This window comes from Motacilla alba, chromosome 4A (genome assembly GCF_015832195.1).
Source record: "Motacilla alba alba isolate MOTALB_02 chromosome 4A, Motacilla_alba_V1.0_pri, whole genome shotgun sequence".
Taxonomy (NCBI): Eukaryota; Metazoa; Chordata; class Aves; order Passeriformes; family Motacillidae; genus Motacilla; species Motacilla alba.
Window position 1 is genome coordinate 4,820,394 of NC_052045.1, and position 27,531 is coordinate 4,847,924.

The 27,531-nt window shown below is 52.8% G+C and overlaps 1 protein-coding gene across 2 annotated transcripts in view; it reads right to left on the reverse strand.

The window, feature by feature from the left end:
* LOC119695177 (sodium/hydrogen exchanger 2-like) overlaps window positions 1–27,531 on the reverse strand; it is a 36,409-nt gene that overhangs the window by 2,921 nt on the left and 5,957 nt on the right. Inside the window, exons 4-11 of one of the 2 annotated variants that reach the window (XM_038123145.1) lie at window positions 26,954–27,171; window positions 23,211–23,407; window positions 19,911–20,000; window positions 17,718–17,788; window positions 16,504–16,668; window positions 15,956–16,067; window positions 14,636–14,770; window positions 511–583 (exon numbers count right to left, since the gene is read on the reverse strand). In XM_038123145.1, coding sequence (XP_037979073.1) covers window positions 511–583; window positions 14,636–14,770; window positions 15,956–16,067; window positions 16,504–16,668; window positions 17,718–17,788; window positions 19,911–20,000; window positions 23,211–23,407; window positions 26,954–27,171 — 1,061 coding nt within the window. Of the gene's footprint in view, window positions 1–510; window positions 584–14,635; window positions 14,771–15,955; window positions 16,071–16,503; window positions 16,669–17,717; window positions 17,789–19,910; window positions 20,001–23,210; window positions 23,408–26,953; window positions 27,172–27,531 lie in introns of both variants that reach the window. The other variant, XM_038123144.1, reaches the window with a different exon arrangement.

Here is a 27,531-nt window from a genome sequence, read left to right on the forward strand (position 1 = left end):
TTATGGGATTGTTTGATGGGGCTGAACACGCAACCACGACAGAAGGGTTACAATCTCCTTCTGTTCTGACACCACTGTATGTCAGGAACCACGGTGCTCATGTATTCCTTGGAGTGGAAAAAAAAATTATGCAGAAATATTGGGGTTTATCACTTTTCTTTCCTTACAGTCATGGTTTTCTTCAGGAAGAAAATTACTGAAGTATTCCTGGTAAACAGCTACATCCCAGGTTGGATGAGGCAACCTGACCTAGTTGGAGAAGTCCCTGTTTGTGGCAGAGGAGTTGGATTAGATGATTAGATGGCTTTGAAAGAGCACAAAGCATTCACTCCAACCGCAGGTGGGCTGAGAGGTGGCACCAGGGCTCTGTCAGCTCTTCTTGCTCACCCAAGAGGCTCATTTAAGGAGCCCCACTTTGTCCCACCACCTTCCTGTCACCTGCTGGGCCGTTTCACAGGGATGAGGGTGGGCAGGGGAGGGCAGGGAATGAGCCCCAGCTCCCCAACTTACCGGTGAAGGAGCGGCAGAGCTTGGGCTGCGGGGTGGCCTCGCCCTGCGCCGAGCACGAGTCCTCCTTCTGGGACTGAGGGAAAAAAGGACTTCAGTGCCTTGTGAAACCCGTTCACTCCCACCTCACAAACCCATCATCTGCAATCCCCGAGGGTTCCACTCCCTTTCGTTTCACTTTTGCCATGTAAAAATAAACAACAACAACAACAAAAAAGAAGGATTGCTAAAAATAGACTGAAGAGATGGCAAGAAGTATTTGCAGATGGTGATTTGCTACAACATAGAATCGTGGAATGGCCTGGTTTGGAAGGGACCTGAAAGATCATCCCATTCCAATCCCTCTGCTGTGGGTGGGGACACCTCTCACAGGACCAAGTTGCTCCATCCAAAGTGGCCTAAAACCCTTCCAGGGATGGGGCATTCACAGCTTCTCTGAACAACACAGGGAGCTCTTTATGGACTGTCAAGAATTTAGAAATAAAACTGAGCCAGTGTCAGAGGCTTAAAGAATTAAAATGGCACAATGCAGCAATTATGTTTTGAGTTCTGGAAGAGGTCTGAGCTCCCCAGGAATGGTTCAGCAGAGAGGATGGGAAGGAGCAGCCCTGGAGCTGGGAGAATGGGGCAGGGAGTGCAGAAGGCAAAGCTGTCCCCAGGATATGGATGTTTCCTCACCTTGGCTGTTCCCCACGTTGGCTGCAGGCCAAGGAGGCAGGTAACGAGCTGGCACTAACGAGCTCCCTGTCCTTTCACTCCAGTGCTAATCTCCACCCTCCAGGACAAAAAAATAGGAATGAAAAAAATAAAAATCAGGTAGCACAATGCCGCCTGGATTGTTCAGTGCCTCTGCAAACTGGGAATAAGTCTCTCACGCAGCTGTGATTTGGCACCTCGGTCCAGAAACCCAGACTGCCAAAATAACTCTGGACACCTCCCAGCCTGGTTTTTTGTTTTGTTTCGGTTCGCTCTCCTCCCTCCCCTAACGAGGACCGCTGCCCTCCATCCCTTGTTCTCACTTTTATTGACCATTTTAATAACAATGCCTTCCCGGCTCCGGCAGCAGCGCCCCGGCTCCCTGGAAAGCCATTCCCAGGGGCATTGAACGATTCTCAGAGCATGCTCCATGAAAGGGCTCTGACATAATTACCAAAGGCACTGTGTCATTTACGCACATGGCTCACAGGCAGCTCCAAATAAGCTCCTTCTGGGGGAGTGCACTCCTGTTTTGGCAGGAGAAAAGAGGACCGAGTTGCCGGGCTACAGGTGCAAGGATTTTCTGGGTGCTCCGTGGTAAATAAAAGCTGTCCTGGGTCTTAGAATCTGCCCTGCCAGTTCAGGCTGGGCTGGATCCCTGCCTAAAATAAGGCAAGCCCCAAAAGCAGCTGGTGCTGGAAGCCAGCAATGATGCACAGCTCCAGGAAGCAGCAGCCTTCGGCAGGAATTTTGTCCTTAGGCAGAGGAAGGCAAACTTTCTGCTGGAAATAGACAGTCTTGGAGTTAATCCTCTGGGCTGTGGTTCAGAGCTGAAGTCACCTCGTTCTCCTGCCAAGGTCCTTCTGCCTGGTGTAAATCATTTAACCTGCTCTGGAGGAAGGAAGCTTGTTCTTTTCTTGCTGCTTCTCCGTTTGCTCTCCAAACTCTCCTTGGAGGAGCCTCCAAGAGCCCCCTCTCCATGCTGTAAAAGCACCTGAAGTGCAGGAGACCCCTAAGGCACCTAAAGCCACCCAGGAGAGGTGACTCAGAGCCACAGAACGGTCTGGGGTGGAAGGGACTTCAAAGATCATCCCTCTCCAACCCCAACCCCTCCTGGCTGGAGCCTAGTGCTGGGCACAGAACTGTGTCCATCCTGGGGAGGGCACTGCCTTCTCCTCTGGAAGGAGAGGGATTGTCCAGCAGCCAAGACGAACTTGGCTCCTTCCCAGCCTGGTGAAGCCACCAATCCACATGAAGATGTTCTCCGACACATCCCAGATTTTGTTTGGGGGGGGGGGGGGGGAAGACCAACCAGCCCCTAATAAAATATGATAAATAAAATATTTAACCGAGCTACAACAGCTTCATATTTAACAGCAAAGCTCTCAGCAGCTGTGCTAAAAAGAAAAACAGACACTCACCAAACAGAAGAAACAAGGTTTCTACGGAAGCAAAGGGATTTTTTAGTGATTCCCTCAGCTCCTAACGCTCAAGGCATCACCAAAGCTTTTCTTCCAAGACTGGCAGTGGAATTGCAGGAGTTTCACCAGCACCACAGGGGTTCCAGTGGCCCTTTGCTGGAAGTTTATTTCCTGTCCCTGGATTTCCAGCTGGGGCTGCAAACACAGTTGTAATGCTTCCATCTCGTGGTGAGATGTAGAACAGAAAAACATGGGGAGCAACAGCATCCAAGTTTTTCTTGCTGACTCAAAACCTGGAAGGCCAAACCCTTCCCTGTAGGACTACAAAAGATGACATATCTGACAATCAGAAAAATCTCTAACACTGTCGACATTTTTCATTAATACCTTTTTTTTTATTCAGGAAAATACCATTTTCTTTTCAATCTGGCATGGAAGAAACACGAGTAGTTGCTTTTTTTCCCAGAAACTGAGTGTGCCCGAGTGTGCCTGGGTGTGCCCGAGTGTGTCCGGGTGTGCCCGGGTGTGCCTGGGTGTGCCTGGGTGTGTCTGAGTGTGCCTGGGTGTGCCTGAGTGTGCCCGGGTGTGCCCGGGTGTGCCTGGGTGTGCCCGGGTGTGTCTGAGTGTGCCCGGGTGTGTCTGAGTGTGCCCGAGTGTGCCTGAGTGTGCCCGGGTGTGTCTGAGTGTGCCTGAGTGTGCCTGAGTGCGCCTGGGTGTGCCTGAGTGTGCCTGAGTATGCCTGAGTGTGCCCGGGTGTGCCTGAGTGTGTCTGAGTGTGCCTGAGTGTGCCTGAGTGTGCCCGGGTGTGCCTGAGTGTGTCTGAGTGTGCCTGAGTGTGCCTGAGTGTGCCCGGGTGTGTCTGAGTGTGCCTGAGTGTGCCCGGGTGTGCCTGAGTGTGCCTGAGTGTGCCCGGGTGTGCCTGAGTGTGCCTGAGTGTGCCCGGGTGTGCCTGGGTGTGCCTCAGTGTGCCTGAGTGTGCCTGGGTGTGTCTGAGTGTGCCTGAGGGTGCCCGGGTGTGCCTGAGTGTGCCCGAGTGTGTCTCAGTGTGCCTGAGTGTGCCTGAGTGTGCCCGGGTGTGCCTGAGTGTGCCTGGGTGTGCCCGGGTGTGCCTGAGTGTGCCTGAGTGTGCCCTGGTGTGCCTGAGTGTGCCTGGGTGTGTCTGAGTGTGCCCGAGTGTGCCTGAGTGTGCCCGAGTGTGCCTGAGTGTGCCCGGGTGTGCCTGGGTGTGCCTGAGGGTGTGTGCCTGCCCGGGTGTGCCTGAGTGTGAGTGTGCCTGGGTGTGCCTGAGTGTGCCTGGTGTGTGCCTGAGTGTGCCTGAGTGTGCCTGGGTGTGCCTGAGTGTGCCTGAGTGTGCCCGGGTGTGTCTGAGTGTGTGCCTGGGTGTGCCTGAGTGTGCCTGAGTGTGCCTGAGTGTGCCCGGGTGTGCCTGAGTGTGCCTGGTGTGTGCCTGAGTGTGCCTGAGTGTGCCTGAGGGTGCCCGGGTGTGCCTGAGTGTGCTTGGGTGTGCCTGAGGGTGCCTGAGTGTGCCTGAGTGTCCCTGGGTGTGCCTGAGTGTGCTTGGGTGTGCCTGAGTGCCTGAGTGTGCCTGGTGTGTGAGTGTGCCCGGGTGTGCCTGAGTGAGTGTGCCTGAGTGTGCCTGAGTGTGCCCGAGTGTGCCTGAGTGTGCCTGAGTGTGCCCAGTGTGTCGTGCCTGAGTGTGCCTGAGTGTGCCTGGTCTGAGTGTGCCTGAGTGTGCCTGGTGTGTTGCCTGAGTGTGCCCGGTGCGTGCCTGAGTGTGCCTGAGTGTGCCTGAGTGTGCCCTGGTGTGCCCAGGTGCCTGAGTGTGCCTGGGTGTGCCGGTGCGTGCCTGGGTGTGCCTGAGTGTGCCTGAGTGTGCCCGGTGTATGCCTGATTGTGTGCCTGGTGTGTGCCTGGGTGTGCCTGAGTGTGCCCCCGGGTGTGCCTGAGTGTGCCCGTGTGTGCCTGAGTGTGCCTGAGTGTGCCTGAGTGTGCCCGGGTGTGCCTGAGTGTGCCCGGGTGTGTCTGAGTGTGCCTGAGTGTGCCTGAGTGTTCCTGAGTGTGCCCGGGCGTGCCTGAGTGTGCCTGAGTGTGCCTGAGTGTGCCCGGGTGTGCCTGAGTGTGCCTGAGTGTGCCTGGGTGTGCCTGAATGTGCCCGGGTGTGTCTGAGTGTGCCTGAGTGTGCCCGGGTGTGCCTGGGTGTGCCTGAGTGTGCCTGGCTGTGCCTGAGTGTGCCCGGGTGTGTCTGAGTGTGCCTGGCTGTGCCTGAGTGTGCCCGGGTGTGCCTGTGCCCGAGTGTGCCTGGGTGTACCTGAGTGTGTCTGAGTGTGCCTGAGTGTTCCTGAGCGTGCCTCAGCGTGCCTGAGTGTGCCCGGGTGTGCCTGAGTGTGCCTGAGTGTGCCTGAGTGTGCCTGAGTGTGCCTGAGTGTGCCCGGGTGTGCCTGAGTGTGTCTGAGTGTGTCTGAGTGTGCCCGGGTGTGCCTGGGTGTGCCTGAGTGTGCCTGAGTGTGCCCGGGTGTGTCTGAGCGTGTCTGAGTGTGCCCGGGTGTGCCTGAGTGTGCCCGGGTGTGTCTCAGTGTGCCTGAGTGTGCCTGAGTGTGCCCGGGTGTGCCTGAGTGTGCCTGGGTGTGCCCGGGTGTGCCTGAGTGTGCCCGAGTGTGCCCTGAGTGTGCCTGAGTGTGCCTGGGTGTGTCCTGAGTGTGCCCGAGTGTGCCTGAGTGTGCCCGGGTGTGCCTGAGTGTGCCTGGGTGTGCCTGAGTGTGCCCGGGTGTGTCTGGGTGTGCCTGAGTGTGCCTGAGTGTGCCCGGGTGTGTCTGAGTGTGCCTGAGTGTGCCTGAGTGTGTGCCTGAGTGTGCCTGAGTGTGCCCGGGCGTGCCTGAGTGTGCCTGAGGTGTGTGCCTGAGTGTGCCTGAGTGTGCCTGAGTGTGCTTGGGTGTGCCTGAGTGTGTCTGAGTGTGCCTGAGTGTGCCTGGGTGTGCCTGAGTGTGCCCGAGTGTGCCTGAGTGTGCCCGGGTGTGTCTGAGTGTGCCCGGGTGTGCCCGAGTGTGCCCGAGTGTGCCTGAGTGTGCCCGGGTGTGCCTGAGTGTGTCTGAGTGTGCCCCCGGGTGTGCCTGGGTGTGCCTGAGGGTGCCCGAGTGTGCCTGAGTGTGTCTGAGTGTGCCTGAGTGTGCCCAGGTGTGCCTGAGTGTGCCCGGGTGTGCCTGGGTGTGCCCGGGTGTGCCTGAGTGTGTCCGAGTGTGCCCGAGTGTGCCTGGGTGTGCCCGGGTGTGCCTGAGTGTGCCCGGGTGTGCCTGAGGTGTGCCTGAGTGTGCCTGAGTGTGCCCGGGTGTGCCTGAGTGTGCCCGGGTGTGTCTGAGTGTGCCTGAGTGTGCCTGAGTGTGCCTGGGTGTGCCTGAGTGTGCCTGAGTGTGCCTGAGTGTGCCTGAGTGTGCCCGAGTGTGCCTGAGTGTGCCTGAGTGTGCCTGGGTGTGCCTGAGTGTGCCCAGGTGTGTCTGAGTGTGCCTGAGTGTGCCCGGGTGTGCCTGAGTGTGCCCGAGTGTGCCTGGGTGTGCCTGAGTGTGCCCGAGTGTGCCAGATTGTGTCTGAGTGTACCCGGCTGTGCCTGATTGTGCCTGAGTGTGCCTGAGTGTGCCTGGGTGTGTCTGAGTGTGCCTGAGTGTGTCTGAGTGTGCCTGAGTGTGCCTGAGGGTGCCCGGGTGTGCCTGAGTGTGCCCGTGAGGGAGTGTGCCTGGGTGTGCCTGAGTGTGCCTGGGTGTGCCTGAGTGTGCCCGGGTGTGTCTGAGTGTGCCTGAGTGTGCCCGGGTGTGCCTGAGTGTGCCCGAGTGTGCCTGAGTGTGCCTGAGTGTGCCTGAGTGTGCCCAGGTGTGTTTGAGTGTGCCTGGCTGTGCCTGGGTGTGCCCGAGTGTGCCCGAGTGTGCCTGGGTGTGCTGAGTGTGCCTGAGTGTTCCTGAGCGTGCCTGAGTGTGCCCGAGTGTGCCCGGGTGTGCCTGGGTGTGTCTGAGTGTGCCCGGGTGTGCCTGAGTGTGCCTGGGTGTGCCTGAGTGTGCCTGGGTGTGCCTGGGTGTGCCTGAGTGTGTCTGAGTGTGCCTGAGTGTGCCTGAGTGTGCCTGAGTGTGCCTGAGTGTGCCTGAGTGTGCCTGAGTGTGCCTGAGTGTGCCCGAGTGTGCCTGAGTGTGCCCGAGTGTGCCTGAGTGTGCCTGAGTGTGCCCGAGTGTGCCTGAGTGTGCCTGAGTGTGTCTGAGTGTGCCTGAGTGTGCCCGGGTGTGCCTGAGTGTGCCCGGGTGTGCCTGGGTGTGCCTGAGTGTGCCCGGGTGTGCCTGAGTGTGCCTGAGTGTGCCTGAGTGTGTCTGAGTGTGCCCGAGTGTGTCTGAGTGTGCCCGGGTGTGCCTGAGTGTGTCTGTGTGCCTGAGTGTGCCTGAGTGTGCCTGTGGGGTGTGCCTGAGTGTGCCTGAGTGTGCCCGGGTGTGCCTGAGTGTGCCTGAGTGTGTCTGAGTGTGCCCGAGTGTGCCCGAGTGTGCCTGAGTGTGCCTGAGTGTGCCCGGGTGTGCCTGAGTGTGCCTGAGTGTGCCTGAGTGTGCCTGGGTGTGCCTGAGTGTGCCTGAGTGTGTCCCTGGGTGTGCCTGAGTGTGCCCGAGTGTGCCTGAGTGTGCCTGAGTGTGCCTGAGTGTGCCTGAGTGTGTCCTGAGTGTGCCTGAGTGTGCCCGGGTGTGCCTGAGTGTGCCCGAGTGTGTCTCAGTGTGCCTGAGTGTGCCTGAGTGTGCCCGGGTGTGCCTGAGTGTGCCTGAGTGTGCCCGGGTGTGCCTGAGTGTGCCTGAGTGTGCCCTGGTGTGCCTGAGTGTGCCTGAGTGTGCCTGAGTGTGCCCGAGTGTGCCTGAGTGTGTGCCTGAGGTGTGCCTGAGTGTGCCTGGGTGTGCCTGAGTGTGCCTGGGTGTGCCTGGGTGTGCCTGAGTGTGCCCAGGTGTGCCTGAGTGTGCCTGAGTGTGCCTGAGTGTGCCTGAGTGTGCCCGGGTGTGCCTGAGTGTGCCTGGGTGTGCCTGAGTGTGCCTGAGTGTGCCCAGGTGTGCCTGAGTGTGCCTGAGTGTGCCTGAGTGTGCCCGGGTGTGCCTGAGTGTGTCTGAGTGTGCCTGAGTGTGCCCGGGTGTGCCTGAGTGTGCCTGAGTGTGCCTGAGTGTGCCCGGGTGCCTGAGTGTGCCTGAGTGTGCCCGGGTGTGCCTGGGTGTGCCTGAGTGTGCCTGAGTGTGCCTGGGTGTGTGCCTGAGTGTGCCTGAGTGTGCCCGGGTGTGCCTGAGTGTGCCCGGGTGTGCCTGAGTGTGCCTGAGTGTGCCCGGGTGTGCCTGAGTGTGCCTGAGTGTGCCTGAGTGTGCCTGAGTGTGCCTGAGTGTGCCCGGGTGTGCCTGAGTGTGCCTGAGTGTGCCTGAGTGTGCCCGGGTGTGCCTGGGTGTGCCTGAGTGTGCCTGGGTGTGCCTGAGTGTGCCCGGGTGTGCCTGAGTGTGTCTGAGTGTGCCCGGGTGTGCCTGGGTGTGCCTGAGTGTGCCTGAGTGTGCCTGAGTGTGCCCGGGTGTGTCTGAGTGTGCCTGGGTGTGCCTGAGTGTGCCCGGGTGTGCCTGAGTGTGTCTGAGTGTGCCTGAGTGTGCCTGAGTGTGTCTGAGTGTGCCTGAGTGTGCCTGAGTGTGCCCGGGTGTGTCTGAGTGTGCCTGAGGGTGCCCGGGTGTGCCTGAGTGTGCCTGGGTGTGCCTGAGTGTGCCCGGGTGTGTCTGAGTGTGCCTGAGTGTGCCTGTGCCTGAGTGTGCCTGGGTGTGCCTGAGTGTGCCTGAGCCCGGGTGTGCCTGAGTGTGCCCGGGTGTGCCTGAGTGTGCCTGAGTGTGCCTGAGTGTGCCCGGGTGTGCCTGAGTGTGCCTGAGTGTGCCCGGGTGTGCCTGAGGTGTGCCTGGGTGTCGTGCCTGAGTGTGCCCGTGTGCCTGAGTGTGCCCGGGTGTGCCTGAGTGTGCCTGAGTGTGCCCGGGTGTGCCTGAGTGTGCCTGGGTGTGCCTGAGTGTGCCTGGGTGTGCCTGGGTGTGCCTGAGTGTGTCTGAGTGTGCCCGGGTGTGCCTGGGTGTGCCTGAGTGTGCCTGAGTGTGCCTGGGTGTGAGTGTGCCTGAGTGTGCCTGAGTGTGCCCGGGTGTGCCTGAGTGTGCCTGAGTGTGCCTGAGTGTGCCTGAGTGTGCCTGAGTGTGCCTGAGTGTGCCCGAGTGTGCCTGAGTGTGCCTGAGTGTGCCTGTGCCCGGTGTGCCTGAGTGTGCCCGGGTGTGCCTGAGCGTGCCTGAGTGTGCCCGAGTGTGCCTGAGTGTGCCCGGGTGTGCCTGAGTGTGCCTGAGTGTGCCTGAGTGTGTCTGAGTGTGCCTGAGTGTGCCTGAGTGTGCCCGAGTGTGCCTGAGTGTGTCTGAGTGTGCCTGGGTGTGCCTGGGTGTGCCTGAGTGTGCCTGAGTGTGCCCGGGCGTGCCTGAGTGTGCCTGAGTGTGCCTGAGTGTGCCCGGGTGTGCCTGGGTGTGCCTGAGTGTGCCTGAGTGTGCCCGGGTGTGCCTGAGTGTGCCTGAGTGTGCCTGAGTGTGCCCGGGTGTGCCTGAGTGTGCCCGAGTGTGCCTGAGTGTGCCCGGGTGTGCCTGAGTGTGCCTGAGTGTGCCTGAGTGTGCCCGGGTGTGCCTGAGTGTGCCCGGGTGTGCCCGGGTGTGCCTGAGTGTGCCTGAGTGTGCCTGAGTGTGCCTGAGTGTGCCTGGGTGTGCCTGAGTGTGCCCGGGTGTGCCTGAGTGTGCCTGGGTGTGCCTGGGTGTGCCTGAGTGTGCCTGAGTGTGCCTGGGTGTGCCTGAGTGTGCCTGAGTGTGCCTGAGTGTGCCTGAGTGTGCCTGAGTGTGCCTGAGTGTGCCTGAGTGTGCCTGAGTGTGCCTGAGTGTGCCTGAGTGTGCCTGAGTGTGCCTGAGTGTGCCTGAGTGTGCCTGAGTGTGCCTGAGTGTGCCTGAGTGTGCCTGGGTGTGCCTGAGTGTGCCCGGGTGTGCCTGAGTGTGCCTGAGTGTGCCTGAGTGTGCCTGGTGTGCCTGAGTGTGCCTGGGTGTGCCTGAGTGTGCCTGAGTGTGCCTGAGTGTGCCTGAGTGTGCCTGAGTGTGCCCGGGTGTGCCTGAGTGTGCCTGAGTGTGCCTGAGTGTGCCTGGTGTGCCTGAGTGTGCCCGGGTGTGCCTGAGTGTGCCTGAGTGTGTCTGAGTGTGCCTGAGTGTGCCTGAGTGTGCCCGGGTGTGCCTGAGTGTGCCTGAGTGTGCCTGAGTGTGCCTGAGTGTGCCTGAGTGTGCCCGAGTGTGCCTGAGTGTGCCTGAGGTGTGCCTGAGTGTGCCTGAGTGTGCCTGGGTGTGCCTGAGTGTGCCTGAGTGTGCCTGGGTGTGCCTGAGTGTGCCTGAGTGTGCCTGAGTGTGCCTGAGTGTGTCTGAGTGTGCCCGGGTGTGCCTGAGTGTGCCCGAGTGTGCCTGAGTGTGCCTGAGTGTGCCTGAGTGTGCCTGAGTGTGTCTGAGTGTGCCTGAGTGTGTCTGAGTGTGCCTGAGTGTGCCCGGGTGTGCCTGAGGTGTGCCTGAGTGTGCCTGAGTGTGCCTGAGTGTGCCCGGGTGTGCCTGAGTGTGCCTGGGTGTGCCTGAGTGTGCCCGGGTGTGCCTGGGTGTGCCTGAGTGTGCCTGAGTGTGCCTGAGTGTGTCTGAGTGTGCCTGAGTGTGCCTGGGTGTGCCTGAGTGTGCCCGAGTGTGCCTGGGTGTGCCTGAGTGTGCCTGAGTGTGCCTGAGTGTGCCTGAGTGTGCCCGGGTGTGCCTGTGCCTGTGTGCCTGAGTGTGCCCGGGTGTGCCTGAGTGTGCCCGGTGTGCCTGAGTGTGTCTGAGTGTGCCTGAGTGTGCCCGAGTGTGCCTGAGTGTGTCTGAGTGTGCCTGAGTGTGCCCGAGTGTGCCTGCCTGAGTGTGCCCGGGTGTGCCTGAGTGTGCCCGGGTGTGCCTGAGTGTGCCTGGGTGTGCCTGAGTGTGTCTGAGTGTGCCTGAGTGTGCCTGAGTGTGCCCGGGTGTGTGTGCCTGAGTGTGCCTGAGTGTGCCTGAGTGTGCCCGAGTGTGCCTGAGTGTGCCTGAATGTGTGTGCCTGAGTGTGTGCCTGAGTGTGCCTGAGTGTGCCCGGGTGTGCCTGAGTGTGCCTGGGTGTGCCTGAGTGTGCCTGAGTGTGCCTGAGTGTGTCTGAGTGTGCCTGGGTGTGCCTGAGTGTGCCCGGGTGTGCCTGAGCGTGTCTGAGTGTGCCCGAGTGTGCGTGAGTGTGCCCGGGTGTGCCTGAGTGTGCCCGAGTGTGCCTGAGTGTGTCCTGAGGTGTGCCTGGGTGTGCCTGAGTGTGCCTGAGTGTGCCTGAGTGTGTCTGAGTGTGCCTGAGTGTGCCCGAGTGTGCCCGGGTGTGCCTGAGTGTGCCTGAGTGTGCCTGAGTGTGCCTGAGTGTGCCTGGGTGTGCCTGAGTGTGCCTGAGTGTGCCTGAGTGTGCCTGAGTGTGTCTGAGTGTGCCTGAGTGTGCCTGAGTGTGCCCGGGTGTGTCTGAGTGTGCCTGAGTGTGCCTGAGTGTGCCCGGGTGTGCCTGAGTGTGCCTGAGTGTGCCTGAGTGTGCCCGGGTGTGCCTGAGTGTGCCTGAGTGTGCCTGAGTGTGCCCGGGTGTGTCTGAGTGTGCCTGAGTGTGCCTGAGTGTGCCCGGGTGTGTCTGAGTGTGCCTGAGTGTGCCTGAGTGTGCCTGAGGTGTGTCTGAGTGTGCCTGAGGGTGCCTGAGTGTGCCTGAGTGTCCCTGGGTGTGCCTGAGTGTGCTTGAGTGTGCCTGAGTGTGTCTGAGTGTGCCTGAGTGTGCCTGGGTGTGCCTGAGTGTGCCCGAGTGTGCCTGAGTGTGCCCGGGTGTGTCTGAGTGTGCCCGGGTGTGCCTGAGTGTGTCTGAGTGTGCCTGGGTGTGCCCGAGTGTGCCTGAGTGTGCCTGAGTGTGCCCGGGTGTGCCTGAGTGTGTCTGAGTGTGCCTGAGTGTGCCCGGGTGTGCCTGGGTGTGCCTGAGGGTGCCCGGGTGTGCCTGAGTGTGTCTGAGTGTGCCTGAGTGTGCCCAGGTGTGCCTGAGGGTGCCCGGGTGTGCCTGAGCGTGTCTGAGTGTGCCCGAGCGTGCCTGAGTGTGCCCGGGTGTGCCTGAGTGTGTCTGAGTGTTCCTGAGTGTGTCTGAGTGTGCCTGAGTGTGCCCGAGTGTGCCCGGGTGTGCCTGAGTGTGTCTGAGTGTGCCTGAGTGTGCCTGAGTGTGCCTGAGTGTGCCCGGGTGTGCCTGAGTGTGCCCGGGTGTGCCTGGGTGTGCCCGGGTGTGCCTGAGTGTGTCTGAGTGTGCCCGGGTGTGCCTGAGCGTGTCTGAGTGTGCCCGGGTGTGCCTGAGTGTGCCTGAGTGTGCCTGAGTGTGCCCGGGTGTGCCTGAGTGTGTCTGAGTGTGCCTGAGTGTGCCCGAGTGTGCCCGGGTGTGCCTGAGTGTGCCCGAGTGTGCCTGAGTGTGCCTGGGTGTGCCTGAGTGTGTCTGAGTGTGCCTGCGTGTGCCTGAGTGTGCCTGAGTGTGCCTGAGTGTGCCTGGGTGTGCCTGAGTGTGCCTGAGTGTGCCCGAGTGTGCCTGGGTGTGTCTGAGTATTGAGCTGCTTATAATAGGCTAAAATCTACTTTTTAGTACAGTGTTCCTTCTTTCTGCTGACAAATTCTGCAATCTGTCCTCCTACAGCATGAAGTAACAGCAATCACCCACCCTCCTTAATATTATATAATATTATATATATATATATAATTAATATGGTGTTAATATTTCAGAGCTCTGTTAGAGCATTATCCCATCACTTTGGGGCATCATTTTATTTCTTTTCCTGGTAAATGAGGCACCTGTTCTTAAAAATTAGCAGAAAATCTTCTGGTGATACAAAACAGGCCTGGCTTGTCCTTTGGGGCACTGAGGGATCGTTCTTGGGTTAGAACCACCCTTACAGGTGTCACTGGGATCAGCTCCCAGTATTTACCACCCTCTCTCAGGTTGGACAGGACATCCTGATCTAGTGGAAGGTGTCTCTGCCCATGGCAGGGGGTTGGAACTGGGTGATCTTTGAGATTTCTCCCAACCCAAACTGGGATTTATTCTGGGATTTATATCTGCTTCCTATGGCTGCAGTGAAGGGCTGTGAGCAGCACCAACAAGTGGCTCCAATGACACAGCAGTCGGTATTCAGCATCAAATTGGCATTTTCCATAATTCACAGGGCATTTCCCACCCTCAGAGGACATTTTCCATCTTCCACGAGTCAGCACAGACACAGAGTGAATCCCACTGCTTTTGCAATTCCCCAAAAACTATTCTCTTCCCTCAAAGCCCAGCTGCAAGCACTCAAAGAAACAGGAGAAACAGCTTTCCCGCAGCTCCTGAATTTCCCACCAAACGCAGCAGAGAAGGGGAAAGTGGGAGCACAAGGGTTAACAATCAAATATCCTTAAAGTAGGGAACGTCGTGCTCAAAACCAGCCGGAGTTTGATGTTGCTCTTTTGAAGTTTAATTATACCAAATGTTCTACAGGAACATGCCATGTTCTTGCCTATCTATTCTGAATTGTAAGTACCAATCAGCATGTAAATGATCAAATTAAACCTTTTAAGTTGTTTGCAAGAGCCAGAACACCTTTCTGGGAAGGAAAGGGCTGAGCACCAGCAGTGTTTGCTGCTCTCGGTGGGCTCCTCCATGATTGGCACTTCCACAAGGAAATTGGAGTGCAAAAAAAGTCCACAGCACTCCCGAGTTCTTGTGCTGTCATGGAAAATTGCTATCTAAACAGGGAAGGGCAATTTATTTCTTTCTAAAAGGTCATTTTGTTCTCATCAGTGGTGGAGCTTGGCTGCTCAGATTAGAGATCATGCTCACACTTGGACAGTGCTCCAGCTCAAGCCATCAAAACCTAAAATTCGGAGAAGTGAGTGAAATTTAGGGATGGCTCAGCAATTACTGCAAGCACCAACCCTGCCAGAGCTCAAAGAGTGCTTGGACAACACTTTCAGGCACAGGGTAGGATTTCTTGGGGCTGTCCTGTGCAGGGCCAGGAGCTGGCTCAGTGATCCTCATGGATCCCTTCCAATTCTGGATCCAGAATTGTGATTCTGCACTGCTGCTGACCTGGGCATTTGGGAGCAAAACATGACAAGGGTTAAATGCTTTTCCTCTAAAAAGTTACAGAGGATGAGAGGAACTGAAAAAACACAAGCTTGCTCCTCATGCAACATTCCTGGAAACCTTTCTATTCCATAGATAAATGTTGGCGCAGCTTCTCTCACCAATCTCCAAAGAGCAAAAGTCTTCACCAGGCACAGACATTGTATTAACCCTGTTTCTCCTCTGATTCAGAACATAAACCAACATAGAGCTTTGCAAGCTGTAAATTGGAAAATTTTTGTTTCTCACAGGAATCTGGTAAGCAAGACTTCCTTCTATTTTACTTCTTTCAAGCTGCCCAGATCTGTAGATGTGTTTAAAAACAAAGAACTCATCCCCAGAATGCATAAGAAAGCTCACAAAAATGCTTCTGTCCTTTCAAAGAGTTGGGGAAAAAAAAAAAATCACTGAGCAGTTTCAAATATTTACACTCTGGACCACTGACAATGGGGGAGACAAATTCCTGTCATTGATGAAATCTCCCAGAAAAGAAAACACGGGAAAAGCAGACCTCAGGATCGACAGAGTGAAGCCCAGTCAGTGACATTTGCTCAGTAAAGAGCTTTCCCAGCACGGGTGGCAGTCACAAAGCACTGAACGGGGCTGTGCTCAGGGTGGCTCCTTGCTTTGCCAGGAGCTGGCCTGGGGAGTTTTTCCCTTGGTATTTTTCCTATTCATTGGAATGCGATTTGGGATTGACATCCTTTTTAAAGTTAAAATAACAAGATTAGTTTTTCGAAGGAAACACCATCAGCAATAAGCAGGCTGTGGGGAAAGCAGCCTGTGCTCCCTCCTACCTCCTTCCTGGAGCTGCAGGTGTCGCTCCCGCCCATGTCCACCAGCAGGCCCTTGTGCCGCAGGATCAGGATCTCCTTGGCGTGCTCCGTGGGCTCGCTGTCCCCGGGCAGGGTGTGCCTGTTGTACGCCGGGCCCTGCAGGGGACACACGGAGGCTGCTGGACACGGGAGCATCGCTGCCCTCCTGCAGCATCCTCCTCCCCCTGCAGCCATCCCGCCCAGCTAAGGGCTTACACTGATTTAGGAGAGGTGGAGATGGAAAGATGGGACTCCAAACTCTGCTTTTTTTTAATGTGAAGTCACCCAGGAAATCCCTGAATGACAAGACTGAGTTACACCTGGTATCCAGGTGACACGAGTGCAGAGACTCTGCTCGAGGTGCCTTCACAGCTTCAGCCCCCATTGTTTTGTATTAACCCCACCTTCCATATAAATCACTGGGAATCATAAATGCTCCTTCAAAAGCCACCACCCAGCCAAGTTGAAATCTCCCACTTACACCAGTGGGAGCTGGGATGATGCTGTCTCTACAAGAGGATTAATGCAGGACTGAGCTCAAACTGGAGCTGTGCCTTCATCTTCATCCCTCCACCATGTCCACAGGTTCCTACCCAGCCTTATCCCGTTGCTTCCCTCAGCTCAGCAAAGGAACAGGAGGGGGAGGCTGATCCCTCTGATATGGGCTAAGCTGGCCCCACCAGCCCCACCCCTGAGGACTCTGCATTTTGTGTGTAATCCATAAAACAAAGGCCTAGGTGGATTTTAAGGCTAAGTCTCCCTAGGAACACCAATTCCAGGTGCTGTGTGAAACCCCAGACATGATCCATGACTCTGTAAACAGCAAGTGGGGTTTATGCCCTTTAACCTCTGGTACCAGTTCTACAGCAAAACTGCTGGGTGGATTTCAAAGCTCTGCAGATTAATTCCCACTCACAGCTCTCGTCCATGGGGAAAAATGCACCATGAGGATAACCCCATCCCTGCTCTGCCCTAGAGCTGCTGCTGGATCTGCTAACCCAGTGCCTGAAGTTCCACGTGCTCCTCCTTTCTCCTTTTCCCTGCCGGGTACCGATGCCGAAAATATTCCATGAAATTATAGGCTGACTGGGTGAACCTTTCAAAAGCTGTCAGGCAGCAAACAGAAATGTGCCACTGACTTGGAAACTGGATCTGGCTCCACACAGCCAACTATTCTCTCCTCACAAAGAGACATCCTGGGTAATTATGGAAATATTCATAACATCTGCTCAGGCTGTTCGGATAACCGAGGAAATTTGTGTCATTGGACACTTAAAATATGGATGGAGGGAAAAGTTGTACCGTCCTCCTGATCCGGTACAGGTTCCTGGCCAATATTTCCTGCATGTTGTCCAGGACATCAGGATTTGGAGTGTCCTCCAATTTTTGGTCTGCTATGACAGTCCTGTCGCTGCTGCTGCAAAGGAAAGCAGAACACCTTATTTTGGAAGATGCACAAGAAGTACATCCCCAAATCTCAGTGCCCCTTTGGGATCCTACCACAGCCAATGTGGCCAACAGCTCATCTCTGCAGATGGAGCTCATGGCAAAGCAGGAAGTTGGCATTTGCATCAGAGCTGGGCTGTCCATATGCTCCCTGGTGGATGAAAGAGCCACGGGGAGCTGTGGCAGAGCAGAACCATCTGTGAGGTCTGAAGTGGCCATTCAGAACATTTAACAGTGCAAACCCATCCCAAATTGGGCAGGAGCCTCTTCCTCAGAGCACCATTTCCCTGTAACTCGTGGGGATACAGGTGGCCCTCCACGTGCCACCATCCGTGCCGGGTGATGCTCACCCATCCCATCATTTTTAGCCCCCAGCTGCTGAGTTTGAGCTGGTGTTTGCTCACAGGAAGGAGGGGTGGGCTAGGCCGTGGCCCAGCTGCCCAGCCTGGGCCAGCTCGATGGCGTGTTTGCGCTCCAGCTTCTCGTAGAGCAGCACGATGCTGGACTTGGGCTGGTCGTACTCCCTGAGCAGGATCTTCTGCAGGTATCTGCTGTTGAAATATTCCAGTCTGTTGGAGAACAAAATGAGATGGGTTTAGCCTCTCCCCTGACTCCCCAGCACCAACAGACCTGAGCAAGGCAGCAGGGTCACAGCCCACAAGTGCCCCATATTCCATTAAATTCCATTATATCCCATTAACTCCTCCTCAGAAATCGATGGTCCAAGAGGTCAGTCCCTAATGATTTCTGCATTACAGTACATGAGTCAAAATATTAAAACTTCACTAATTACAATAAAAACTCCCCAAAAGTGCCAGATATATAATGAACTCTTTTAGAAGTGCTGCATCTGCAGTAGCCACAGATGTCAACACTTCCAAATTCCCCCTTGAGCTTTTTCTTCTTCTTTTCTGCTCAAAGTGTTGAATAATTTAGGTTGGAAAAGACCTCTGAGATCATCAATCTCTCTAAGATCTGCTCACAAGGAGCCAGGATGCTCCTCAGCAGCAGTGTCTCCCATACCCTCTAGTGGCACTTCCAAGCATGGGCATTCCTAAAAAATCTCCACCAGCTGCATCTCTGTCTGGACCACCAAGGAATTAAACCTGATAGTCTTTTTAGTATATTTTATGGTATTTGCATTTTTTTTTTAATTCTGATGCATTTTTTTTAAATTTTAAAACGTACAAACTCCCAGAATTTAATGAAAATGGAACACTTTGCTACAGAAATCTGTAGAGATCCTCTGTGATTTCAGTCCACAACAAGCAGTGCTGCAAACTCAGCTCTTTAATGTTAACTGTGCACAGCTTGGGACAGGCTGCGTGCCATGGCCATGGCGCTTCCAAACAGATTGCTTTGGGCAAGAAGGGACAAACACAACAGGAGAGGAGAAAGGTTCTTTTTAGGGTGATGCAAAAGAGGTGTCTGCAAGCAGGGAAGTGCCCTGAAAACCTGGTGTCCCCTTGGACAAGGAAAAGCAGCCCCTCTGTCCCCTCCCTGGTGCCACGAGGATGAACAAGGCCCAGCTGCCCACAGCGGAAACTTTGGGAATAGAAACCAACTTCCTTTTTTTTTTCTTACACGTGTATACAGTTGTATTTTGGCAAATCCTTACTTGTCTTTCCAGTAATACTGTCCCCAGTGTCCAGATATATCTTCAATGCCAGCCAGCAAATGATCCAAGAACTAAAGAGGAGAGAGGATTTTGCTCGACGCCGGTTGCATACGTGATGAACCCAGCCAGCAAACAGCAAAAGCCACACACACACAACAAGGGAGGCTTCCAGCTCGGGATATGGAGCTGGGAAACAAGGAGAGAAGGCACTGAGATCGTTCTCCATCCACTCATCCACTGGTGCTGGAGTACAATGAGTGGTTTGCTTTCAGGCATGGGCAAGTAGAGGATAAATGCTGAGGGCCATGAATCTGCTCATTTTGAAAGGTACAGGAGGGCTGATGGCTCCCAAGTTCTGGGCCTGGACCAGCAGGAAAGGCTCATTTTAGGGTTTTTGAGAACAATTTGTCTCAGGGAATCAGTATCTTCAGGATATAAATGTAGGTAACACATAAATGTTAATTTTATATAATAAATGCTGCCTTCCCCCAGACACTTCCCACTAAATAAAATCATCATATCATACTTCATATGAATACATTATTATTGTTTAAAATTATATTAAAAAGTCACAGCCTGTTTGGGTTTTCCACCTCAAAGTTAAACCCCTGAAATTTCCCAAACTGCCTTCCCTCCTAATGGCACCTCTAAACTGGGAGAGGGCTCTGCTCTGCTGCCCTCCACACTCAGGTACCAATGACTCTGGAACTTTCTACAGCTCTAAATGTTTTTAAAACTATGTTTTTGGGGGGTCAGAGACAGAAAAGTTTCAGAGCAGCTAAACTGCAGCCTGGTGTGGGTTTAGTGCCCTCACATGGCTGCTGGCAGCTGTGAGTTCCACAAACGCGACATTGCAGGGAAGCACTGAAATGTCTCATCCCTGGGAGTGTCCCAGGCTGGGATGGACAGGGTTTGGAGCAACTTGGGATAAGGGAAGGTGTCCCTGCCCATGGCAAGGGGTGGAATGTGATGAGTTTTAAGGTCCCTTCCAACCCAAACTACTCTGATTCTCTGGAATTACACTCACACACTCTGATCATCACTGCTACGAGCAAGAATATCCCAACTACCCAGATGGCAAAATAAATTTGAGGAAGAAAGCTGCTTCTGGCTTCTGCACCCCTGATTTCCAACTATGCATTTTTACCTTCTCAACTTAATTGGTGCATGGCCATTTTCAGCTCACACCTCCTAATAAACACATTTCTGAGATGATTTACCATTCACACCCTAACAAAAGAACAAAGTCTTCTCTGTTCATGACTGGAAAAGTCTGTGTTAACCTCAGACAAAGCCCTGCAGTCCAGCCCCATTGTGAGGATGCCAAACAGGTTTTACAAATGTCCTCAGCCCCAATGGCATTATTGCTAAAGAAACAATGACAATAATATTCCTGAAGGAGCCATATCCACAGAAACGTGGCTGGGATTGAACAATTAGATTCAGAATATATAAATTTTCCATTGGATGCAGATGTAAATGCAAAGGCTCAGCTGAGTGGGAGAGCAGCTGATCTCATGGAGCTGAGCCTCTCCCTGAAGTTCTCTATGACTACAAATACCAAAATTTGGATGGTGAGAACAAGGAGAATGAAATCTCACCTTTGAGTTATGGAAACAGAATCACTGAATGGTTTGGGTTGGATGGGACCTTAGATCTCATCTCATTCCAGCATGGGCAGGGACACCTTCCACTGTCCCAGGTGGTTCCAATCCCCATCCAACCTGGCCTTGAATAATTCCAGGGATGGTGCACTTCAGAGGTTCCCTCCAACCTTATCCTCCCTTTCCTCATTTCTTTGCAAAAATATCCGAACCAGTGGTGGTGATGGGACTGGAGAACACATGGAAATTCCTCATCCTGAAAGCAACCAAGCCTCGTTTTCTTTTTTTTCTCTCATTCCAGAGACCAGAGAAATTGGAGTTAGGTCAGAGCTTAAAGTTTTGGGCAAGAAATCATCTTTTTCTTTCATGTTTGTGCATTACTTTATGTTACATCAGCCTGATTGGTGGCTGCTCTTCCAATGCAAAAATAACCTGTGGTTAGGAAGCTGAACAGGACTTCCAACATGGAAAGGGGCTGACCTGCAGAGGATTTGGGTAAAACTGCAGATCTGCAGGGTCCCTGGAGACATGCACATTCCAGGACATATCAGAACACTCTGGCCATGGTGTTCACGGATGCTCCACTTACCCGAATGTGGATCTGCTCTCCCACGGTGGGAGCACTCTCCCTCTTCCTCTTGACAGCCAACAGGTCAACGAGGGGACGGATGGTCATTCCCTGCAGAGAAACCACCGACACAGCAATCAGCCTTTCCTCACACCTGATTTTCCTGCACTGGAACAAAAGCCACCAGCATGGGGCAGAGGCACAGCAAGCCTGTTCTGGTGTTGAAGCAGCCTCCCTCACCTGCCCTGCTTTCCTGGCAGGATAAAACCTGCAAAGCTTCAACAGCACTAGAAATTGTTCTCCCAGGTGTGCCCCAAACATTTTGTTTGCTCCTGGTAGGAAGCTGTCAACGGGAACTCACGGAGAGGCTTCAGGATGGGGGGAAGAAACTTCCACTCGCCTCCTCCGGCCTCTCCAAGACTACAAAAAGCCAACCAATAATTCCAAGGTCAAGCCTTTGGTTTGTTGTTGTTCGTGGCCTCCCAGATGGAAAGGGGTTTGAAACAATCCAAGTTCAAATGCCTGAAATGGGGATAATCCTTGAGATTTCTCAGCACGGAGCCTCCGCCAGCAATTGTCTGCTCACTCCTTAAGCACTGTGTGTCACACACCATTACTCCCGCGATCTCTGATGGCCAGCCAGTGGCTGAGTTTCCTAATCAAAGCATCCACCTGGTGGGAAGGGTCAAGGAAAAGTTTTAATATCCTTTAAGACTCGTGAGAGAACTAAAATGCTGCTGTGGTGTGCTTCTTAGTCCGGCTTCCGTATGAAATGACTTTTCTAGGACATGTTTACAGCCAAAATGATGGAGTAGTTGATGTTTATGACTTCTGAATGTCACAAATGCTGGCACGGAGAAGAATTCAACACATTTTTAATTGCAGAAACAATTAATGTGTCATTTTAATAGCTAATAGCAATAAAAAATGTGTCGCTATTCAGAGTCAACAACACAGAACTCACAAATTCCAGAATAACAGATATTACAAAAATTGAGCAGAGACTGTGCAATTTGGCCTCTTGCCTTCCTGGATAATCAGCTGCAGTTGTTTCCATTTTAAAGCAGCATTTGGGACTGTTATGGGATTCCCACGTGTCATTCCAGGCCACACATCATTTCCCAGCACACCTGCAGGTCCCCTGTGCTGCTCCTCCACCCACCAGGGATAACTCATCCCAGGGAGTGTCTGACAGCTCCGTCACAGCTCACACAACGTTTTCCACCTCCAGAAATCCAGTGGGACAGTGCAGGCATCAAACAACCTGCCCCCTTCACAATTATTACATTTGCTCAGAACTTCATGGCAGAGGTCAGGGGCCAGTATGTTGAGAGAGAGAACTTCCAGCAGTATTTGATTTTAAAACCACACCAAGAGGCAGAACAATGAGGGGGGGTTGTGACATTCCAGACAAGCCCAGAGAGCTCCCTGGAGAACTTCCTGGTCTACGTGGCACATAGCCAGCCTGCTTGGAAGCTCTGAGGAATTGACAATGGCTCAGTCAACCTCCTCGAAATGATTAACCAGGCTTGTTGTGGGAAGAGCCTTATGCAGCTGGGTTAGGAAGGCCAAAGGAGAGGAGTTTCCTGGCTTGTGGAATTCTCTGATAGAGCCACGGGTGGCTGAGTCCAACGGCTCACAGGGTGGTCATTCCTCTGTGGCAGGAGGGTTTCCAGCCAGCAGGGGCAGGATTTCCAAGGGAATCGTAGGATGTGGAGGGTTTGAGCTCTGACAAGATGCTTTGCTGGCCCAAACCAGCCTAGATGGGCCCAAATCACCTCTGCCTTGGTTTCTGTCCTATTTTAACATAGACACTCCCCAACAAGTCTATATTGAGATCACTGTGAATATAGAGAAAACATTTTGCATTAAAAAAAAAAGAAGAAAAAATGTCAACTCTGCACAGAAGTTGTTTCACAGCCAATATTTCTCTTGCCCTTTTCACACAGAGTGACCACAAAAGATGCTGGGATGGTAAAATTATTTCCTCCCCAATAAAGCATCCATTGATGTGTCTGGCAGCAGCACCACAAACTTGATTTACAAACCCAGGTTTTTGAAGGTTCTGTTACATTTATCTACCCTTTTCTGTGCTGACCTCCAGCAATATCCTTCTGCCTCAGGTTTTAAGTATTTTTCCTGGTTTTCCCTCCCCCTGTTGTTGTGGTGGCCCCGGCACTGCAGCTCAGCCCCTCTGCAGACACAGTGCTCCTGAAAGGCTGGAGGTCAGGGGGTCTCCCTGGGGACCCTGTTTAACTCTCACCCTTTTGCACCGGGATGACATCACCAGCTGAGCTTTGAGGTTACACAAAAGCCCTTTTCCCGGCCTGGGAAGGATTTCCCAAAGCCTGGAGCTGCTGCCTTAGAGCAACCTTTGTGTGAGGCTCAAGAGCGGCGCTGCATGAGCGGACGTGCCTGGGGACCGGGGCTTTTCAATTCCTCACCCACATTTGCATCTTAAAACTTGTCAAGCTCCACCTAAGCACATCCCCCCACCGGCCTGGCCCCTTCCCTCTCCTTTCAGGCTGAGGCCGTGCCCAGTCCCACTGCCATGCAGCTCCCAGCCCCGATACCATTGGCACAACACACTCTGATCCATCCTCCACCACTTCTCCAGCTCAGGATGAGGATTTGGGTGGATGTGGGGAAGGAAAATCAACCCCAACCCTCCATATTGTCCCATGCTTGACACCCACCTGAGGAGTTCAGTCAGGAAAAGCAGAAGGAGTTTGCTCTGAGGGTGATGCTCAGCCACGGGGCCACTCGGCAGCTGCCACCACGAGCCACCATCTCCCAAAGGCCCAGAAACTCCTCTGCTCCTGGGCAGCAGCTCCACAGGGACCTCATACGCTTGAGCAGGAGCTCGCAAGGAGTTTTTTCTACATGAGATCTTTCCCAAACCTGCACACCCCACTCACTTCAGTCCTGTGGAGACCCACTCTTTACTTTCTGGGATAAACAGCGGGTGGACATCGGCCTTGCTCACTCCAGCACCAGACAACCCCAACTTTTCCACCACAGCCTCCTTCAAACGTGGCTGCGTTTGCCAGCTGAACTAAGAGCTGCACTTTGGAGAAGCCCTCAGAGACTTGCTGCTGGTCAGAGACGAGCAGGGAGACACCCAAGACCCTGATCCCACAGAAAGCTGCAGGAAAGCTTTTACCACTAGATGTCACAGCGATGCTGAGAGCTGCTGCTCCTCCCTGGAGCACCTCAATTCCTTAAAACTCAGTGTTGGAGCTCTAGAATTTACAGCCCCAGCATAAGGGAGAGGAACCTTCTCCACCAGAAGGGAGAATCTGTGCCCAGCACTGGTTTTACCTGCACGAACACGGTGAAGAGGATGACAACAGTTGTTGCTGCAATGAAGAGCTTTTTCCTGTGGAAGTCAGGCAGCAGGAAAACCAAAGAGAAGCAAATGGCCCCTCGGAGCCCCCCATAGGCGATGATGAACTGGTCCTTACTGGTGATGGTGTTCACGTGAAATCTGTTCACAAAGAAAGTCAGCACAAGAACCCCTGAAAAGCAGGAAGGCAGATTGAGGCACATCAGTTAAACAGAGCTATTACACAACACTCATGATCTTACATCTTCCAGTAAAACATCACAGAGTTGGGAAACACCAACTACAAGGAACTAGCCAGGGCACAAGGGGGTATATTCCCAATATGCCACTGGAGAATTTTTCTTCCAGTCTGATCCAACAGGTTGACATTTGCTTTGTCCAGATAAAACTTAATCCCCAACATATTTCTAATTTGAGAGATTACAAATATTGACTGGCTACAGTCCTGAAATATTAATTGATTTATTCTGATTGATGATAACAAATTACTGAATTGCTAAAGTTACAAATGCTTTTGAGGTAAATCAACAGCAACAACTTAACCACACATTGCCCTCCTATTTGCCAAAGTTTCCAAGCAGTAGCTTGGATAAGTAGCTATATTCCACCTGCGTTAATGTTATTTCTTTCCCTCACATTTATACTGTACAAATTGAAGGCCACAAGAGGTGACACAGCAATTGCTGTGATTTACAGCCATTTGCAAATGCACAAACAGATGCAGAAAGGTACAAAAAGTCAGGCCTTAAATCAGCAGGCCGTGATTTTAATCCCAGTGGATGTGATAAACATCCCATTTCCCAAAGATTAACAGCCATTTTGAGAACTGATGGCACCACCCTCCCTGACTTTTGTTAGGAATTAGCTGGAGCCACAGCACTGTTGCTTTTCTAGAGAGTGTTTGTAAAAGAAATAAAAACAGTGCATTTATTATGTACATATCAAACATCTTCCCACACACCTCCAGCTAAAAATAGTTGAACTTTTACTGTACATTGGAGGAGCGTGAAGAAAACAAAAAGCTGGGGATGTTTGGGAATAGGGAAGTCAGTTAACTGAACCTTGTGGCACCTTCCCCATCTCTGAGGCCCTGCAGAACTGGTGCCCAGACCAGCAGACAGGAAGCACTTGGGTGTCAAGGTTCTTTGCAACTTAAAACAAATAAATAAAACAAAGCCTCCCTCAGATCACATCCACCCCTACTCTACAGCTCAGGCAGTGCCGATGATTTAAAGGAACAAAATTTACTTGAGCTGATATCCTGGCCTTTGTCTTAATTTAATCCTTCCTCATAAATTATTATTAGCATTCCCTAAACTAATTCAAGGCCAGTTTGCTCCAAGAGATGACATACAATTAATCATTCTGAGCAGAATGTATTTTCTCCTGCAGATACCTTGGGAAAGAGCAGGAGGAAATCTCCCCAGGGCTTGGATATCAGCAGAGCCCCAGTGCTGCCATGCAAGGGCTCTGCTTTCCTTTTTAGATGATCTTCCTCATACCAGAGGAATTCCCCAGGTTTCAGCAGAATCATTTCTCAAACATTTAAAGCACTGAGAGTGTTCTATGAAGGACTGGGGTACAGTTTACACACCAAACTCAGCACTGCCCACCCAAAAATCCCCCATTCCCCCAGGGAAATGTGGGGAAACCTCCCTTTTCTGGATCAGTGCCTGAAGCACCTCCAGAATCCTAGAATCCTGGAATTAAGATTGGAAAAGCCCTCGGAGATCATCAGGTCCAACCATTCCTCCCTCACTGCCAAGGCCACCACTAACCCATGTCCCCACATGTTTTTGAACACTTCCAGGGCTGTTGTCTCCACCAGTGCCCTGGGCAGCCCATTCCAATGTTCAGCAACTCTTTCCACAAAGAAATCTTCCCTACTATCCAATTATTAATTTGTTATTAACTAATCCAGAGCTGCTGGATGGCTCAGAGCAGGCCAAGGTCTAATCTCCGCCACCATCTCCAAGGCAGGAGTTTCCCAGTCTGGCTTGGGGCAGCCCTTCCCTCTTCTCACCCTCCCAGCTCCCTAGGAAGGTGCTGCAGGGCAGGAACACCCTGGTCAGGACCACTCAGACAATCTCCAGCCCTGGTCAGTGTGTTCTTTTTTAATTCCAGGGAGATTTTGAGTGGAAAAGGGTGGCTGCAGCCTGAGCCCTTCCCTAATAATGTGCTGCATAATTTAAGCTGCTCTCAGAAGGGCTGTGCTTAGGGAGGATTTTTGGGGTACTTTTGTAGCATTGCTATGTTCTTATATCTTGGAATGAGGAATTTTTGAACTAAAAATAAAAAATCAAACTCACTGAGAACTCCTTTCATCTGAGCAAATAACTTAAGAGAAATCACTTAATGGAAATAAAACACTCGAATGTACAAAAAACTGACTAATGAGCACATTTCCAAGCACGGTGCACAGTTATTAAAACAAACTTTGGCATGTCCTAACAGCTAATAAACCCCATTCTGCTCTGCCTTGCTAACCCTGGCCTAACCTATTTAAACAATTTCTTGAAGTGTCTGTCAAATTCGAGTTCACTGCTTGACTTACTGGTTTGTAAACATAAATCCTGTTGAACGTTTTAAGCTCTCAAATTCTTTGCCAAAAATGCATGCTGTTATTTTCACAAATATTGTTAAGATAAAAAAATACCCATAACTGAGGCACTCATTAGGTGCCAAACCCTGTAAGAGGAATGGAGTTCCAGCCTCTCCCAGCATAGAATCAGCACAAGATGCAACTGAGAAGAATGGAAACAAAGCACATCTATTTTTTCTGGTACTTTTTAATGCATGAAAATGGGATCCCAGGGAATCCTGGAACCAGGACTTGGGTTTGCTTTGTGATTGTGGCTAAAGAAACTGCAGAGATGAGTTATCAGGAGAGTATTTTCCTGCCTTGCTCCTCATTATCACCAAGCCTTGGTCTCTTCATTGCTGGGAGGTTGGTCACACACCCTGACAGGTTTTCCAGGGGTGCTGTAGACTCTCCATCCATGGAGACAACCAAAAGCCATCTGGAACAGTCATGCCTGCCTGACCCTGCTCAGGCAGGGGCTTGGGGCAGATGATCTCCACAGGCCCCTGCCAACCTCAGCAATTCCCCAGTTCTGCCACTCTCAGCCCTGACCTGAAATTCTTGAGTAGGAGCAGGAGCATCCTCACAGTTTAGGTCACAAACCTCATCTACCCCAGACAGCTACTGGGATGTTCCTCCAGCTTCCCAGTGAAGGATGCTGCTGTGTACCAGCTTGTTATGAATTAAATCCCTTAAATTCAGAGGATTTTCATGGATCTCTCACCCCAAGGTTATGTACATCCAAATTCCCTCCTGTTGGGAGGTACCAAGGGACTAAAAACCACTGAAATGGAAGAGGAGGTTGTGGCAATGAAGGAGAGTAAAGGAAGATCATAGCAAAAAAGGGACATTGATAAAATAGATCTCATGAGAGCTTCTATCCAGCACCAGTGAGTGCACAGAGCAGGGAACTGCAGCAAAATGCAAGATTTGGAACTGAGTGAGATGGAGGAGCAGGAAGCATTGGCTGGGATGTCCCCATCCAGCCCTAGCATTCCCATCTGGAATGATCACACTGCAGAGCGAGCAGGAAAGGAGCATGGAGGGGCAGAGCACCCTCTCATCTAATGGAACCTCATTCCTCCCTCCCATAAACAATAACACACACGAAAAACCAAGATCTACAGTTTCCCCTACCAAGTGCCCTCCAAACGAGACAGAAAATAACCGTGAAGCAAATGTAGGGCCAGTTCCACTCGTGGTTCTCTCCGATGGTGGAAACTCCGAGGAAGATGAAGATGAGGGTGTCGCTCACACTGCTCCACATCTTCATGAAGTACTTGACTGTGGTGTGGGACTTGAGGGAGATGTTGGCCTCCACGTAACGCTTCATGCCCATGGCACAGGAAATGATGCTGAGGAAGTGAAAAATAAACAGCAGAAAAGAAATATGTTTGAAATATGAAAAGAAAAATATGTTTTTATATTTTAACACAGAAAACCAACATGTCAGATATTAAAAAAGTGGGTTTCATCAAGTCCTGGATGTTTGCAGGCATTTCACTGAGGGCTGATTCACTTCCTGCATCAGGCCAAAAGCATCAGGACCACTAGGACAATAAAATACTTCATAGGTTGCCCAAACTGTCCAAATCTGGATTTTAACAGGTGAACAATTCATCACCTGTTGCATTTTATCAGAGCACAAAGCAACACCTCCAACTCTGCCCATCCCCACACACCGTTTCCAGTTCTTTAACTTTGCCAAACTCTGA